Source organism: Phasianus colchicus, chromosome Z, assembly GCF_987193195.1.
Source record: "Phasianus colchicus chromosome Z, bPhaCol1.hap1.1, whole genome shotgun sequence".
NCBI classification, from domain to species: domain Eukaryota; kingdom Metazoa; phylum Chordata; class Aves; order Galliformes; family Phasianidae; genus Phasianus; species Phasianus colchicus.
In genome coordinates, this window is record NC_143476.1 from 8,908,741 (window position 1) to 8,924,546 (window position 15,806).

The window sequence follows — 15,806 nt, forward strand, 5'->3', positions numbered from 1 at the left end:
AAAACCTGATGTGTTTCCCTGCCCATGGCAAACACCAGACTTTCCATCCTTACAGTCCTTCCTGCAATCATCAGCAATGGAAACAACATCCCACTCACCTTTGCCATGTCTGGCAGAGGTTGCAGCTCTTTCTATTGCATCCCTCTAGCTTTCAAGTCAAGAGCACCTGTGTCAAACAAGGAAAAGCAATCTTTTACCTGCTGTGCTATCCTCATGGCAGCAGCAATGCAGATGCCAGCAGCTGATGCCCACAAGGACAGCCAGCCTGGACTTATTTTCATTACATATCTTTGTCCTGATGTCCTTCTAGAAACTGGGAAATTTCTCCCTCTGAGCAGCAGAGGGCAGGAGAGTTCCAAGGTGAGGGCACACTCTCCCCTGTTTATCTGGCACTCAAAGAGAATGGGAAAATGAAAACCAGATGTGTTTCCCAGCCCATGGCAAACACCAGCCTTTCCATCCTTACAGTCCTTCCTGACATCATCAGCAACTGAAACAACATCCCACTCACCTTTGCCATGTCTGGCAGAGGTTGCAGCTCTTTCTATTGCATCCCTCTAGCTTTCAAGTGAAGAGCTCCTGTGTCACACAAGGAAAAGCAATCTTTTACCTGCTGTGCCATGCTCATGGCAGCAGAAGTCCAGATACCAGCAGCTGATGCCCACAAGGACATCCAGCCTGGACTTATTTTCATTACATATCTTTGTCCTGATGTCCTTCTAGAAGCTCTAACATTTCTCAATAGCAGCAGAGGAGGGCAGGATGGGTCCAAAGTGAGGGCACACTCTGCTCTTTTTCTGGCACTCAAAGAGAAAATGAAAACCAGATGTGTTTCCCTGGCTATGGCAAACACCAGACTTTCCATCCTTACAGTCTTCCTGACATCAGCAGCAACTGAAACAACATCCCACTCAGCTTTGCCATGTCTGGCAGAGGTTGCAGCTCTTTCTATTGCATCCCTCTAGCTGTCAAGTCAAGAGCTCCTGTGTCACACAAGGAAAAGCAATCTTTTACCTGCTGTGCCATGCTCATGGCAGCAGCAATGCAGATGCCAGCAGCTGATGCCCACAAGGACAGCCAGCCTGGACTTATTTTCATTACACATCTTTGTTCTGATGTCCTTCTAGAAGCTGGAACATTTTTCCATCTCAGCAGAAGAGGGCAGGAGGGGTCCAAGGGGAGGGCACAATGTCCTCTTTATCAGGCACTCAAAGAGAAAGAGAAAATGAAAACCAGATGTGTTTCCCTGCCCATGGCAAACACCAGACTTTCCATCCTTACAGTCCTTCCTGACATCAGCACTAATTGAAACAACATCCCACTCACCTTTGCCACGTCTGGTAGAGGTTGCAGCTCTTTCTATTGCATCCCTCTAGCTTTCAAGTCAAGAGCTCCTGTGTCACACAAGGAAACGCAATCTTTTACCTGCTGTGCCATGCTCATGGCAGCAGAAGTCCAGATGCCAGCAGCTGATGCCCACAATGACAGCCAGCCTGGACTTATTTTCATTACATATCCTTATCCTGATGTCCTTCTAGAAGCTGGGACATTTCACCATCTCAGCAGCAGAGGGCAGGATGGGTCCAAGGTGAGGGCACACTCTGCTCTTTATCTGGCACTCAAAGAGAAAGAGAAAATGAAAACCAGATGTGTTTCCCTGCCCATGGCAAACACCAGCCTTTCCATCCTTACAGTCATTCCTGACATCAGCAGCAACTGAAACAACATCCCACTCACCTTTGCCATGTCTGGCAGAGGTTGCAGCTCTTTCTATTGCATCCCTCTAGCTGTCAAGTCAAGAGCTCCTGTGTCACACAAGGAAAAGCAATCTTTTACCTGCTGTGCCATGCTCATGGCAGCAGCAATGCAGATGCCAGCAGCTGATGCCCACAAGGACAGCCAGCCTGGACTTATTTTCATTACACATCTTTGTTCTGATGTCCTTCTAGAAGCTGGAACATTTTTCCATCTCAGCAGAAGAGGGCAGGAGGGGTCCAAGGGGAGGGCACAATGTCCTCTTTATCTGGCACTCAAAGAGAAAGAGAAAATGAAAACCAGATGTGTTTCCCTGCCCATGGCAAACACCAGACTTTCCATCCTTACAGTCCTTCATGACATCAGCACTAATTGAAACAACATCCCACTCACCTTTGCCATGTCTGGCAGAGGTTGCAGCTCTTTCTATTGCATCCCTCTAGCTTTCAATCAAGAGCTCCTGTGTCACACAAGGAAACGCAATCTTTTACCTGCTTTGCCATGCTCATGGCAGCAGCAATCCAGATGCCAGCAGCTGATGCCCACAATGACAGCCAGCCTGGACTTATTTTCATTACATATCTTTGTCCTGATGTCCTTTTAGAAGCTTGGACATTTCTCCTTCTGAGCAGCAGAGACCTGGATGGGTCCAAGGTGAGGGCACACTCTGCTCTTTATCTGGCACTCAAAGAGAAAGAGAAAATGAAAACCAGATGTGTTTCCCAGCCCATGGCAAACACCAGACTTTCCATCCTTAAAATCTTCCTGACTTCAGGAATAATTGAAACAACATCCCACTCATCTTTGCCACGTCTGGCAGAGGTTGCAGCTCTTTCTACTGCATCCCTCTAGCTTTCAAGACAAGAGCTCATGTGTCACACAAGGAAAAGCAATCTTTTACCTGCTTTGCCATGGCATGGCAGCAGCAATGCAGATGCCAGCAGCTGATGCCCACAAGGACAGCCAGCCTGGACTTATTTTCATTACACATCTTTGTTCTGATGTCCTTCTAGAAGCTGGAACATTTCTCCATCTCAGCAGAAGAGGGCAGGAGGGGTCCAAGGGGAGGGCACAATGTGCTCTTTATCTGGCACTCAAAGAGAAAGAGAAAATGAAAACAAGATGTGTTTCCCAGCCCATGGCAAACACCAGCCTTTCCATCCTTACAGTCCTTCCTGACATCAGCACTAACTGAAACAACATCCCACTCACCTTTGCCATGTCTGGCAGAGGTTGCAGCTCTTTCTATTGCATCCATCTAGCTTTCAAGTCAAGAGCTCCTGTGTCACACAAGGAAAAGCAACCTTTTACCTGCTTTGCCATGCTCATGGCAGCAGCAATGCAGATGCCAGCAGCTGATGCCCACAAGGAAAGCCAGCCTGGACTTATTTTCATTACATATCTTTGTACTGATGTCCTTTTCGAAGCTTGGACATTTCACCCTCTGAGCAGCAGAGGGCAGGATGGGTCCAAGGTGAGGGCACACTCTGCTCTTTATCTGGCACTCAAAGAGAAAGAGAAAATGAAAACCAGATGTGTTTCCCTGCCCATGGCAAACACCAGCCTTTCCATCCTTACAGTCCTTCCTGACATCAGCAGCAACTGAAACAACATCCCACTCACCTTTGCCATGTCTGGCAGAGGTTGCAGCTCTTTCTATTGCATCCCTCTAGCTGTCAAGTCAAGAGCTCCTGTGTCACACAAGGAAAAGCAATCTTTTACCTGCTGTGCCATGCTCATGGCAGCAGCAATGCAGATGCCAGCAGCTGATGCCCACAAGGACAGCCAGCCTGGACTTATTTTCATCACATATCCTTGTCCTGATGTCCTTCTACAAGCTGGAACATTTCTCCATCTCAGCAGAAGAGAGCAGGAGGGGTCCAAGGTGAGGGCACACTCTCCTCTTTTTCTGGAATACAAAGAGAAAATGAAAACCAGATGTGTTTCCCAGCCCATGACAAACACCAGCCTTTCCATCCTTAAAGTCCTCCTGACATCAGCACTAATTGAAACAACATCCCACTCACCTTTGCCATGTCTGGCAGAGGTTGCAGCTCTTTCTATTGCATCCCTCTAGCTTTCAATCAAGAGCTCCTGTGTCACTCAAGGAAACGCAATCTTTTACCTGCTGTGCCATGCTCATGGCAGAAGAAGTCCAGATGCCAGCAGCTGATGCCCACAAGGACAGCCAGCCTGGACTTATTTTCATTACACATCTTTGTCCTGATGTCCTTCTAGAAGCTGGAACATTTCTCCATCTCAGCAGAAGAGGGCAGGAGGGGTCCAAGGTGAGGGCACACTCTGCTCTTTATCTGGCACACAAAGTCAAAGAGAAGATGATAACCAGATGTCTTTCCCAGCCCATGGCAAACACCAGCCTTTCCATCCTTACAGTCCTTCCTGACATCAGCACTAACTGAAACAACATCCCACTCACCTTTGCCATGTCTGGCAGAGGTTGCAGCTCTTTCTATTGCATCCCTCTAGCTTTCAAGTCAAGAGCTCCTGTGTCACACAAGGAAAAGCAATCTTTTACCTGCTGTGCCATGCTCATGGCAGCAGAGGTCCAGATGCCAGCAGCTGATGCCCACAATGACAGCCAGCCTGGACTTATTTTCATTACATATCTTTGTCCTGATTTCCTTCTAGAAGCTTGGACATTTCTCCCTCTGAGCAGCAGAGGGCAGGATGGGTCCAAGGTGAGGGCACACTCTGCTCTTTAACTGGCACTCAAAGAGAAAGAGAAAATGAAAACCAGATGTGTTTCCCTGCCCATGGCAAACACCAGACTTTCCATCCTTACAGTCCTTCCTGACATCAGCACTAATTGAAACAACATCCCACTCACCTTTGCCATGTCTGGCAGAGGTTGCAGCTCTTTCTATTGCATCCCTCTAGCTTTCAAGTCAAGAGCTCCTGTGTCACACAAGGAAACGCAATCTTTTACCTGCTTTGCCATGCTCATGGCAGCAGCAATCCAGATGCCAGCAGCTGATGCCCACAATGACAGCCAGCCTGGACTTATTTTCATTACATATCTTTGTCCTGATTTCCTTCTAGAAGCTTGGACATTTCTCCCTCTGAGCAGCAGAGGGCAGGATGGGTCCAAGGTGAGGGCACACTCTGCTCTTTATATGGCCCTCAAAGAGAAAGAGAAAATGAAAACCAGATGTGTTTCCCTGCCCATGGCAAACACCAGTCTTTCCATCCTTCCAGTCCTTCCTGACATCAGCACTAATTGAAACAACATCCCACTCACCTTTGCCATGTCTGGCAGAGGTTGCAGCTCTTGCTATTGCATCCCTGTAGCTTTCAACTCAAGAGCTCCTGTGTCACTCAAGGAAAAGCAATCTGTTACCTGCTTTGCCATGCTCATGGCAACACCAATGCAGATGCCAGCAGCTGATGCCCACAAGGACAGCCAGCCTGGACTTATTTTCATTACATATCTTTGTCCTGAAGTCCTTCTAGAAGGTTGAACACTTCTCTATCTCTGCTGCAATGTTCAAAAAGGGTCCAAGTTTAGGGCACTCTCTCCTCATGGCCTCTTGCACTCAAAGACAAAGAGAACATGAAAACCAGAAGTGTTTCTTTTCCCATGGCAGACACTAGCCTTTCCATCCTGACAGTCCTACCTACAATCAGCTGGAATTGAAACAACATCTCCCACATCTCTTTTTTGAACTTATTCATGCAGGAATAATAATAATGAGAATTTTACTGTAAATCTTATTTCTGCATGGAAACGATCAGATAACTGGAGCTTTTTTCCCTAAAACAATCCAGGAAATTTGCATTGCTTATCTATGTACGCAAAATGTTTTTGCCATTCATCTCAAATATCAATACATCTGGCAATATAATACAGAAAAAGTATTTACAGACATTTTTGGACATAGATTACTTCTGGTCAAGTGGGAAAGAATCCCTAAGCTGCAATCATTAAATTCTTTTATCAGTTTCTCTGATTTAGCCAGTGTTACGAAAAGGGAAATAAGACACAGGCTTTTGATAGCAGCTGCCAATTTAAGAATGATAATAACTTTTATTATTCTTGGCTAAGATCAAAGTCCTGCATTTCAGGATTATCTCCAGCTCATCAAGTATAATTAACAGTTTTGGATAGCCACATTATTGTATAGCAATATTGTCTTCCTGCAAGGAATTTCATTGTTTTGACACATGCCACAGGTTGTTAATAGATTGCCTGATTACCATTTATTTTTTTTATTGGCTTATGATGACCACAGAAAATTATACAGCAGCACCATAAAAACTTTAAATCCTATCCCATGTATCTGCACTCATACGAAAATAATATTGGAAAGCATTGGTGAAACTAAGATTACAAAATAAAGCAGGGGACAATTTCAGTGAAAGCCTGCAGGTTTCACAGCTCTGCCCATTTCAACCCCCTGAAGACATCCACGGGTTTCCTGCTGTGGGACACAGGCACTCACCTGCAGCTCAGCACTGCCTGCTCATGCCTGCGCACACCTTCAGGCTGGAACCAAGGAAATCCTCAGCAAAGACATCAGTACACTTTTGTTATGATGACTTTCATAAAGAAGCATCAAATATTTCTTCATGAGAAATACTGCAAGTCCCTTTGACACTAACCCTTATTTTAAATGTTTAGATTTGTGCTTCATTCAGGCGTGCTGTCACTCCCAAAAAGATTTTTATTCTTTTGTTTTTCATTCTGAGGAACACAGTGATTTCTGCCTTGTTTACTGACTGTAGGCACAGCAATACTCCTGCACCTTCAGGGAAACAGCAAATCCATCTCTTTCACACCCTACTTCTATCAAGCTCATTCACCTTACAAGGTATTTATTGCAAGCAGCTCTTCCAAAAATGGAGATTAACAGAGCCTGCAACCCAGGACACCTCAGTAAGCCAGTACTTTTCATCTCCTGAAGGTGTAGGTAGACACAGAGCTGGAACATCTTTTCCAGAGCTGTGTGATGCTATCTCATCTGTGTTCCCTTACTGTTGACTCAGTTTCACTTCTTATCTAACCTGGTTGCATCCCAGGATTTCTGGTGCCAAAAATAAACTGACAGCTTTCATCACTAGTTAAAAGGAAACTGCAATAGGAACAGCAATTTTTCTGATTTCTCTGTTGATCAGAGATGCTTCATGCAAGCCTGATGCGGTAGAAACAATATCAGCTTTAGAATGACAGTCATGACAGCAGCATTTTCCAGAGTACTTCAGAAAGAACTGAGCACTGCCCCAAGAGCTTCAGAGCGGCAGGCTGTCACAGTGTGCCAACCAGCTCAGCTGTGAGTTGGCACTGAAGCTGCACCACAGGGAGAACAAAGCCCCCTGTGCACCCTTGGAGAGCCAAGGGTTGGAGATTCATGAACCTTGAGCTCCTTTCCAAGCCGGGCCATGCTGTGATTCTGGGATTCTCACCTTTGCCTCATCTGGCAGAGGGAGGCAGCTCTTTCTCTTGTCTCCCTATGGCTGTCAGGTCACCAGGGCCAGTGTCACACAGGGAACTGCAAACACTGTGTGTGCTGTGCCCTGCCCATGGCAGCACAGAGGCAGCTGCCAGCAGCTGATGCCCACAAGGACAGCCAGCCTGGACTTCCTTTGATTCCTTCCCTTTGGATCAGCGTCCTTCAGGAAGGCGGAACATCTCTCCAGCTGAGCAGCAGAGGACAGCAGGGCTTCGTTGTCTGGGCATGTTCTCTTCTGGCCCTCTGGCCCTCACAGACACAGGAGGAGGACACAGAGGCTGCTGTCACACAGCCAGCCCTGCCTCTCAGGTCAGCTCTCAGGCCATCCTCTCTCCCCTCAGCAGCAGCTCACTGTTCTGCACTCCTCTGGCCTGGGCTGGCAGAGGTGTGCAGCAGTTCTGCTGATCTCCCAGTGCTGGCCATGTCTGCAGTGCCTGTGTGAAAGACACAGGAAGCTGCCAGCATTGCACTGCTCTGCTGTGCCCCTGCCATCACCGAGTTTGCTGTCAGCAGCTGCTGCTACACGTCCATTCAGGCACAGGCCTTTCCTTCCTGGCCCTCTTTCCCCCCCTCTCTCCTCTGCTCTCTCTCGTGCTCCCCTTTGGCCTGGGCTGGCTGAGCAGTGCAGGCCTTGTTGTTGCTCCCTGGGCCAACTACGTCACGGTTCCCCGTGACTCTGCCAGCTGCTCTGACACAGCGACTGCGTCCTCAGTGTGGATTCCAGAATGCGACAGACGTCCAGAGAAGACTTCCAGGGCTGATTGGAACATGCTGCCATCAAGAACTGCCATGGCTCAGGCCCCCTGGGAATCTGCTCACAGCGAAAGCTGCTGTCACTCTGTGTGGGCACAGCCTTGTCTGTGTAGGCCTGCTCACACTGCAGCCCCTGTCTGCACCAGAACCGTGCCGATCCACCTTCTCTTGGCCTCCTTGCCTGCATGGAAAAGGGCAGCTTGGGCTGAAGTCCCTCAACTTGCAGATGGCCGAGTGAAGTCTCTGAGCCCTGGTGACCCACTCAGCTCTTCAGCCTGCTGACCTGCTCTGCTGGGGCTGTCTTAACAGGCAGAGGGCACGTTATCCTAATGTCCCCACATCCATCCCTCTTAGCATACTGTAGGCCAGTTCCTAAAAGGACACCTGCACAATCTCTCTGAATGTTAATCAGCACGTAGTTGGTCTGTGCACTGCAGAAATTGCACCTAGGTTTTCAGTGGTGATTAGCTATGTGTTTAGTCAGAGGTGCAATGGTTCTAATGGTGAGAGAAAGACATTCCCAGTTGTCATCAGGTGGAACACACTTCAGACTGGAATCCTCAAGCAGACTGCAGTCAAGCTTTCTTAATTACTCGTTGTTGTTATCAATTCAGACGCATCTCTGAATTCCTGCTTGAATGAACATTCTGTAATAATCTGCTGAGACAGTGCAAGGCTTGACAATGAGACTATAGTTTATGAAAGCAGCACTTTTTATTTCCTTTACAAGTTCTTATCTGAATGCTAAATACAACATCAATTCACTTCTCACTGGGTTGAACGTTTTAAATATTTGGTAAATATAAGGTTCTAATTCTGACATTTAATATGAAAATATTAAAATTCCTTGTAAGTACTTTTTTGTTAGAATGCCAGATGCTAAAGGGATGAAGTGGCACAAGAAAGCAAAATGTCTCTGCTTATGGCAGGAAGGACTGTAAGGATGGAAAGGCTGGTGTTTGCCATGGGCAGGGAAACACATCTGGTTTTCTTGTTCCCTTTGTCTTTGAGTGCCAGAAAAATAGAGGAGAGCGTGCCCTCACCTTGGACCCCTCCTGCCCTCTGCTGCTGAGATGGAGAAATGTCCCAGCTCCTACAAGGACATCAGGACAAAGATAAGTATTGGAAATAAGTCCAGGCTGGCTGTACTTGTGGGCATCTGTTGCTGGAAAATTTAATGGCAGTAAACTGCCTAGATAATGACAGAATGAGGGTGACAATAGAATGGTACGTAATCACAGTGCAATGAAAAAAGTATGCAGGGTGCAGGAAGGGAGGTGTGGACATTCTGAGTTGCAACTCTTTATTTGCTCCAGAAAGCTCTATCAGAATGGAAGACTGAAGGAAATACTTTGAGTGTTTTTTTAATGTGACTGGATAAAAGATCCATGTGGCAAATTGAATAACTGAGTGGTAAAGGGACATAGATACCTCACTGTTTCATGGAACCTTTCAGTTAAGCATCTGAGCACTGTGTACAGGACTTGGGAATAACAGTATTAGAGGATCATGGAATATCTTTATTTGGAAGGGACCTCGAGGATCATGTATTCCACCTCCTGGTTCCACACCGGACCTCCTATGGGTCAAGCCCTGTGTCTGAGAGCATTGTGCAAATGCTCTTTGGCCTTTGTCAGCTCAGTGCCAAACCACTGCCCTGGGGAGCCAGTGCCAAATTCCATGTATCTAGTTCATCCTACAGAATGATGCCAAGAACAGTTATAGAGATCGACTTACAAACAAAATTCTTGTCTTGAATTAATGGTACACTCACCATTTAAAAAAAAAAAAAAAAAAAGAAAGAAAAAGAAAAAAAAAATCAAAGCCACATTCTTACGCTGGCATTTTACAGTATTGTCAGATTTTTGTAATTCTGTTTTGTCATATAAGATTCTCTCATCATGAAATAATGACCAAATTCTCTTTTCAGATCTAAACATACAAATGCTAAAGGCAGCAGTGCTGTTCAAGAGTACATTACCAGCTCAAACACTGCTTTGGCTCTAAAACTGAAGGTAGTAAAGAATTTTATCAAGGAGTTGGAAGAAAACATGTAAGTGTAGATTTAAAAGCAACCTGTATTGTTACTTAGAGTTTGATATAGTGTAATCCAATGCACAGTACTTGTAACGTGTGTTTTACAAAATGCTTTGCAATGTAGGCATCTATTAAGATAAATGCTGCAAGTTCTAATATGTCCATGACCTTTTCAAACAGTTCCTTACTCCTACACATCACTACGAGTAGTTCTTCTGTCAGGAAGGATCACATGAGTAATTAACCTGTGACCTTAAGTTTGGAATTAAATGCATACAGTGGAAGTAAGAGCTGTGGGTTATTTTGCTCTTTCAGTGTTGAACAGCCGAGGTGTTTTGTTTTGGAGGGTGGACAGTGATGGGACAAGTGGGGAATGGCTTTAAACTGAGACGAGGGGTGTTGAGGTTTAGGTTGGATGTGAGGAGGAAGTTTTTCAGCCAGAGGGTGGTGAGGCACTGGAACAGGTTGCCCAGGGAGGCTGTGGATGCCCCATCCCTGCAGGCATCCAAGGCCAGGCTGGATGTGGCTCTGGGCAGCCTGGGCTGCTGGTGGGCAGGTTAGAAAGCCCACAGGACTTTATTGCAGCCCTGGGTGCAGGGGGATCACTGCTCCTAGCATGCACACAGAAGAGCTGGAGCACACAGGTGATGTACATTCCACTTGTGAACATTCCTGCAATTCCAGAGAGCGTGCGCCTGTTCCAATCACTGCTGCACAGATTAAAAACTGATTGCAGATGAGCTGTTTTGGTATGGGGTTCTTGCCAACGGTCTGCAGTGGCTGTGTGATTCCTCGGGGAGTTGCTCTCCAGCCCAAAGGTCATGTCCTAAGTCGACCAGATCCCGTTTGTGTCCAGAAATGGCTGACAACAGATCAGCTGCTGGTCAAGTTTCTAACATCACACTGGCCTTGCTCCAGTGTCTGTGTCATCAGCCCCAGCACATACGGTGCACCTCTTCAAGGCTTTGCAACACTGAGACTCTGCACTTGGGCTCCAGACATCCTGCTGCACCAAGAGGTTATTCTAGCTTTGGTATCTTGCAACTTTGTATATAACTACATCACTGTAATCATAAATGTCTAGGAGAATGGAGATGGAGAAATTAATCTCCCTGTAATTCTCTGTACTGCAGCCCCGTGGTTGTCAACACCTAATGCAATATTGAAATTTCAGTTGAGAAATTGAAAGCTGCCCTTAACAAAAAAGCATCTGGATTTGTTACTGAAATCACACTGAGGATCAACAAATCCAAATGCTTCTAGCATAACCACGATTATAGGCAGTGTTTAGACAAGTTCTAACAGGAAAACCATGAACACAAGGCTAAAGAGAGACTAAGTGATGCACTCTGCAGGAATACTCATGGAAGTCTTCACAGTGCAGGAGTCTGATCTGATTACAGATGCTGTGCTTTAAGTACCCCTTATCATATCTTTTTTTTCACTGTTGTGCAGGGGTTGGACTCAGTGATCTCTGGAGGCTGGAGATGCTGTTTGCTAATGGAAGATGGAGATAGGAAAAGCAAGTAAAAGGCATGCTGTGCATAGCCACCACATGGCATCTGCACCATTTCCCCCTGCACCAAGGAGGAGCAGCTCACAAGCTTGGCCTGGGCCAGGGAATGGAGCAGACAAACATCTGGACCGACCCCAAACGAGCTGGTTCTGCAGGTTGGGTGTCTTCTGCTGCTTGTCTCACATCCTGCTGCTCAGCGGTAGATTTGTTCCTGCTCAGTGCTAACAGGAAACTCACACAGCATTTCTGTTTCAGCTGTGCCAACGCTTTGATCCCTTGCTGCTTGGATGGGGCGTTTGAAGAATGATGCCTGTGCTGATGTCCAGCCAGGCTTTGGGGATGAGTCTCCACACCAGGGTACGACTGACAGGACTGAGGGTTGGGGATCCAGCCAGGTCGAGTCCAGTGTGCTTTGCTCTTGTTCTTAGTGCTTGTTTTTGCTCAGGAGGGCAGGAGGTGAACCTTGTGAACCAATGCCTGCAGACGGGGTTTGCAGAGAAAGAGGTCCTGCAGGCCTTGTGTGACAGCCACGGAGCTGCAGCGAGGCTGCATCCGTGTAAAACACCAGAGATCCACGGAGGTGTGAAGGGGAGCTGTGGGCTGCAGTCACGCAGGAAGGGATGTGCATGCTCGGGGTTTGGTTGTTGTGTGTGTGTTAAGTGACTGTGATACCACTGCTGGGTCAGTGTGAGTGTACGGAACAAGTGTGACAGCCTTTTTGATGGAGCCCTGTGAAAGGAGTCCTATGGACTTGAGATCCAACTATCAGCCTGTGGGCATCATTTAGGAGTTGGGGTAGGGGATGAGGCAAGGGAAGTTGGTGTAAGAAGGTGATAAAGCAGTCTGGCAGTAGTTCTGTGTTTCTCCCATCTCCTGCTTTATTTCCTTCCAGGTGAAATAGATGGGTGCTGCAACATGCCCTTGAATGTAACAAAACCCACTCTAGTGTGGATTTGACATGGGCCCAGCACTGCAAGGTACGCTGCTGGGAGGAAGCGTCCATCTGGCTGAGGGCAGGAAGGCCCTCCAGAGGGATGCACTGAGGCCAGTTGTGTGAGGCTCAACAAGAGCAAGCGCCAGGTCCTGCGCTTTGGTCATGACGACCCCGTGCCAGCTTCTCCAGGATTTGGCTGGGGTAGAATTCCAAGCAGCCCCTGATTCCAGAACGTTGGGCTGGGCTGTTGGAATCTTCTGCCCTTGTGCCTGGTCTTGCCTCCCCACCCTGTCCGTCGTGGTGGAGCAGCCTGGTGGCCCTCAGTGATGTCATAAGGGCTAGAATGAGGGGAGGAGCAGTGCGTGCTGCGTCCCTTCATTGGAGCGCTGGAGCTCTGACTGAGCAGCTCGCTTGTTGCACTTGTGCACCGACTGCGTCCCTTTGTCTTCACACCGTCCTGTGCAGCACCTTGTAGGTAAGCTGAGACAGTGTGGGAGAGACGGGGGGACAGTGAGTGCTGAGAACTGCTGGCTGGCGGAGCTCATAGGATCACATTATCTCCATCAGCAGAGGGGTGGCCATGAGGGACAGGGAGGTGATCGTCCCCCCCTGCTCTGCTCTTGTGAGGCCCCAGCTGCAGTACAGTGTCCAGAAAGACAGGGAGCTGTTGGAGAGGGTCCAGAGGCGAGCCACAGAGATGATCAGGGGACTGGAGCACCTCCCCTGCAAAGACAGGCTGAGGGAGCTGGGCTTGTTCAGCCTGGAGAAAAGAAGGCAGTGGGGTGACCTCATGGCAGCCTTCAGTACCTAAAGGGAGCCTAAAAAGAGGAGGGGAATCAACTCTTTGAAAGGGTAGATAACTGCAGGACAAGGGGAAATGGTTTTAAGTTGAAAACTTAAGTTTTTAAGTTGAGGGAGGGCAGATTTTGGTTTTTCCCTTGTAGTCTTTGCTAAACCGTGGAAGCAAACTGACCTGCTCTTTCTCTCTCCTCTCTCCACCCTCTGCCTGCTTCCCTGCTGCAGCTTTTGCTCGTGGAAGATCAGAGCAAAGTGACAAGGAAAGGCTGCGGATTCGTGAGATTTCTCTCCCTCGTTCTGATCTCTTGCCAGGTACCTGCCATGCTTTGTCCCCCCACATGCTTTAGCAGCCCGTGACGCCCCGTGTTTGGTAACACAGCCTCATCCAGCTTTGATGGGACGCTGGTCACGTGTGGGTTTTCTCCACGTGCTCTGCAGCTCAGCCCTCAGAAGGATGCTGTCTGTGGTGCTGTGACCAGCTGGTTTTATGGAAAGCAATCCCTTAGGCAAAGAGTCCCAGCCCCAGCTTGTGCAGAGCTGCACAGCATCACCAGGGACACCAGCAGGCGTGCTTGGGCTGTGTGAGTGTGCCCGACAGCTGTAGGGAGCACAGCAGAGATGTGAACAGAGAAAATAAAAGTGTGTTTCTTTTCAGTTCCAGCTTGTCACACCTACGCTGATGGCTGTGGCGTGCAGCGAGATCAGCTGTGGGCCTGACCTGGCATGGACAGAGGTAGAGTATGAAGCTCTGATTGGTCTTTGTTCCCTGACTGCAGCCAGCAGAGTGAGCCGCAGATGTGCTCTCCTGCTTTCCAAGAGAGCTCCTCTGTGGCAAGACAGTAGTGCAAGAGTGGCAAGTTTATAAAAGTACCAGAGCCATCTCGGCTGTTGTGTTTGTCCTCTACTGACTTTTCCCTTGAAATGGCTGCAGAAACAACAATCATTCTCTGCTCTGTTTGGCCTCGCTGTTGGTTGGACTGCTCAAGAGAGCTGCTTGGTGCTTGCAATGGCACTGTTTGCACCTTGTAACTGCAGCCGTAGCTTTGGTTTCCCTCTTCACGGTCTCGTAGCATCTGAAACAGTCAGCCTTCCTGCACAAAGAGCGCAGGAAAGGATGTGGCAAAATACACAAGGCCACCTGTCTGCGTCAGTGCCATTGCTGATTAGTCTGGATGGGGAGAGATGCATCTTTGCATTGCCTGGCGTGTGCCTGCTGCACACCAGGGAGAGAAACAGCCGTTATTAGACTTGCAGTTCCTTCTGAAGTGCCCATGATAAGGACCGAGTGCATTTCCTGCAGCTTTCTCTGCAGATGTGCTCCTCACCTTGAAATCCTCCTTGTTGGTTCCCAGCTCCTCACCGTGGCCTGTGCTCTCTGTTTCAGGCTGAGAACAAGGGGAAGCCCCTGCTAGACCATGAGGTGGCACCTGTGAATGTTCCAGCTATTGCTGCTGCCCATGCTATTAAGAGATACGTTGCCCAGGCAGCGGATGAACTCTCCATTGAGGTAAGCAGTTCAAGGCGTTCCTTGTTGCTCAATTTTACAATGGCAAATGTCTTCAGAGCTGCACTGGTGCAAGTGCTTTAATGCTCGGCGATGTTTGGCAGTGCAGAAGAATGCAGACATTTGAGCTGTGCTTTCCTCCCAGCTGTGCTGAAGCTGGGATTGACACTGCAATCTCTTGCAGGTCGGAGACATCGTGTGTGTCATCGACATGCCACCAAAGGAGCTGACCCCCTGGTGGAGAGGCAAGCTCGGCTTCCAGGTAGGCACAAGCTTCAGACTGGAGAGTGCAACTGCAGTAAAGGCAGGAATCTTAGCTTAGAGCTGCTCTGCATGCACAGGATGCCTAATGGACGTAAACAGTTTCCCTGTGTCGGTGTCAGGGGACCTTGCCGTTGGCTGCAAATGTTGAAAAATTATTACCTTTATGCTTTGAACTATGGCCATTTTCTGCTGGATAGTCTTATGGAACGTCAGGCAAGCACGTTCCGAGGGAAATGTTATGTGGCTTTTGGTTTAACAGTTCAGACCTGAGAAGTGCTGCATGCAATAGTTGGCTTCTCTTCTTGTTACAGGTTGGATTTTTCCCAGGGGAGTGTGTGGAACTCATTAATAAGAACATTCCTGAGGCACTCATCAACTCAGTGCCAAAGCCAGGTAGGGATGTTACATTTGATGGTGTGGGGAAGCAAAATGAAGTCTTTTTGGGGGTGCGTTCCATGTTTAGTACCTCCTTTATCCATCCCACATTGTCCTCTGGGTTGATGATTCTTCATGCACACCATGGGGCAGAGATTTGGCCCAATCCTCCTGTGTTTATGATTGGACTTGGGGAAACTATAGAATCTTCATAGAATGGCTTGGGATGGTAGGGTCCTTAAGGATCCTCAAGCTTCCACTTCCTTGCATCAGGCTGTGCTGCCAGCCCCCACATTTAATGTCAGATTAGACCAGGCTGCCCAGGGCCCCATCCAACCTGGCCTTGGGCTCCTCCAGAGATGGGGAAAATCCCTTTTTGTATGTACTGGTTGGTAATGTTCT

The 15,806-nt window shown here is 48.0% G+C and overlaps 1 protein-coding gene across 1 annotated transcript in view; it reads left to right on the forward strand.

The window, feature by feature from the left end:
- The window catches only part of LOC149912418 (uncharacterized), a 32,225-nt gene extending 16,606 nt beyond the window's left edge, over positions 1 to 15,619 (forward strand). The window contains exon 3 of the mRNA XM_090131063.1: positions 15,341 to 15,619. Within this exon, the coding sequence (XP_089987189.1) occupies positions 15,341 to 15,619 (279 nt within the window). The remainder of the gene's footprint in view (positions 1 to 15,340) is intronic.
- The last annotated feature ends 187 nt before the right edge of the window (positions 15,620 to 15,806 follow it).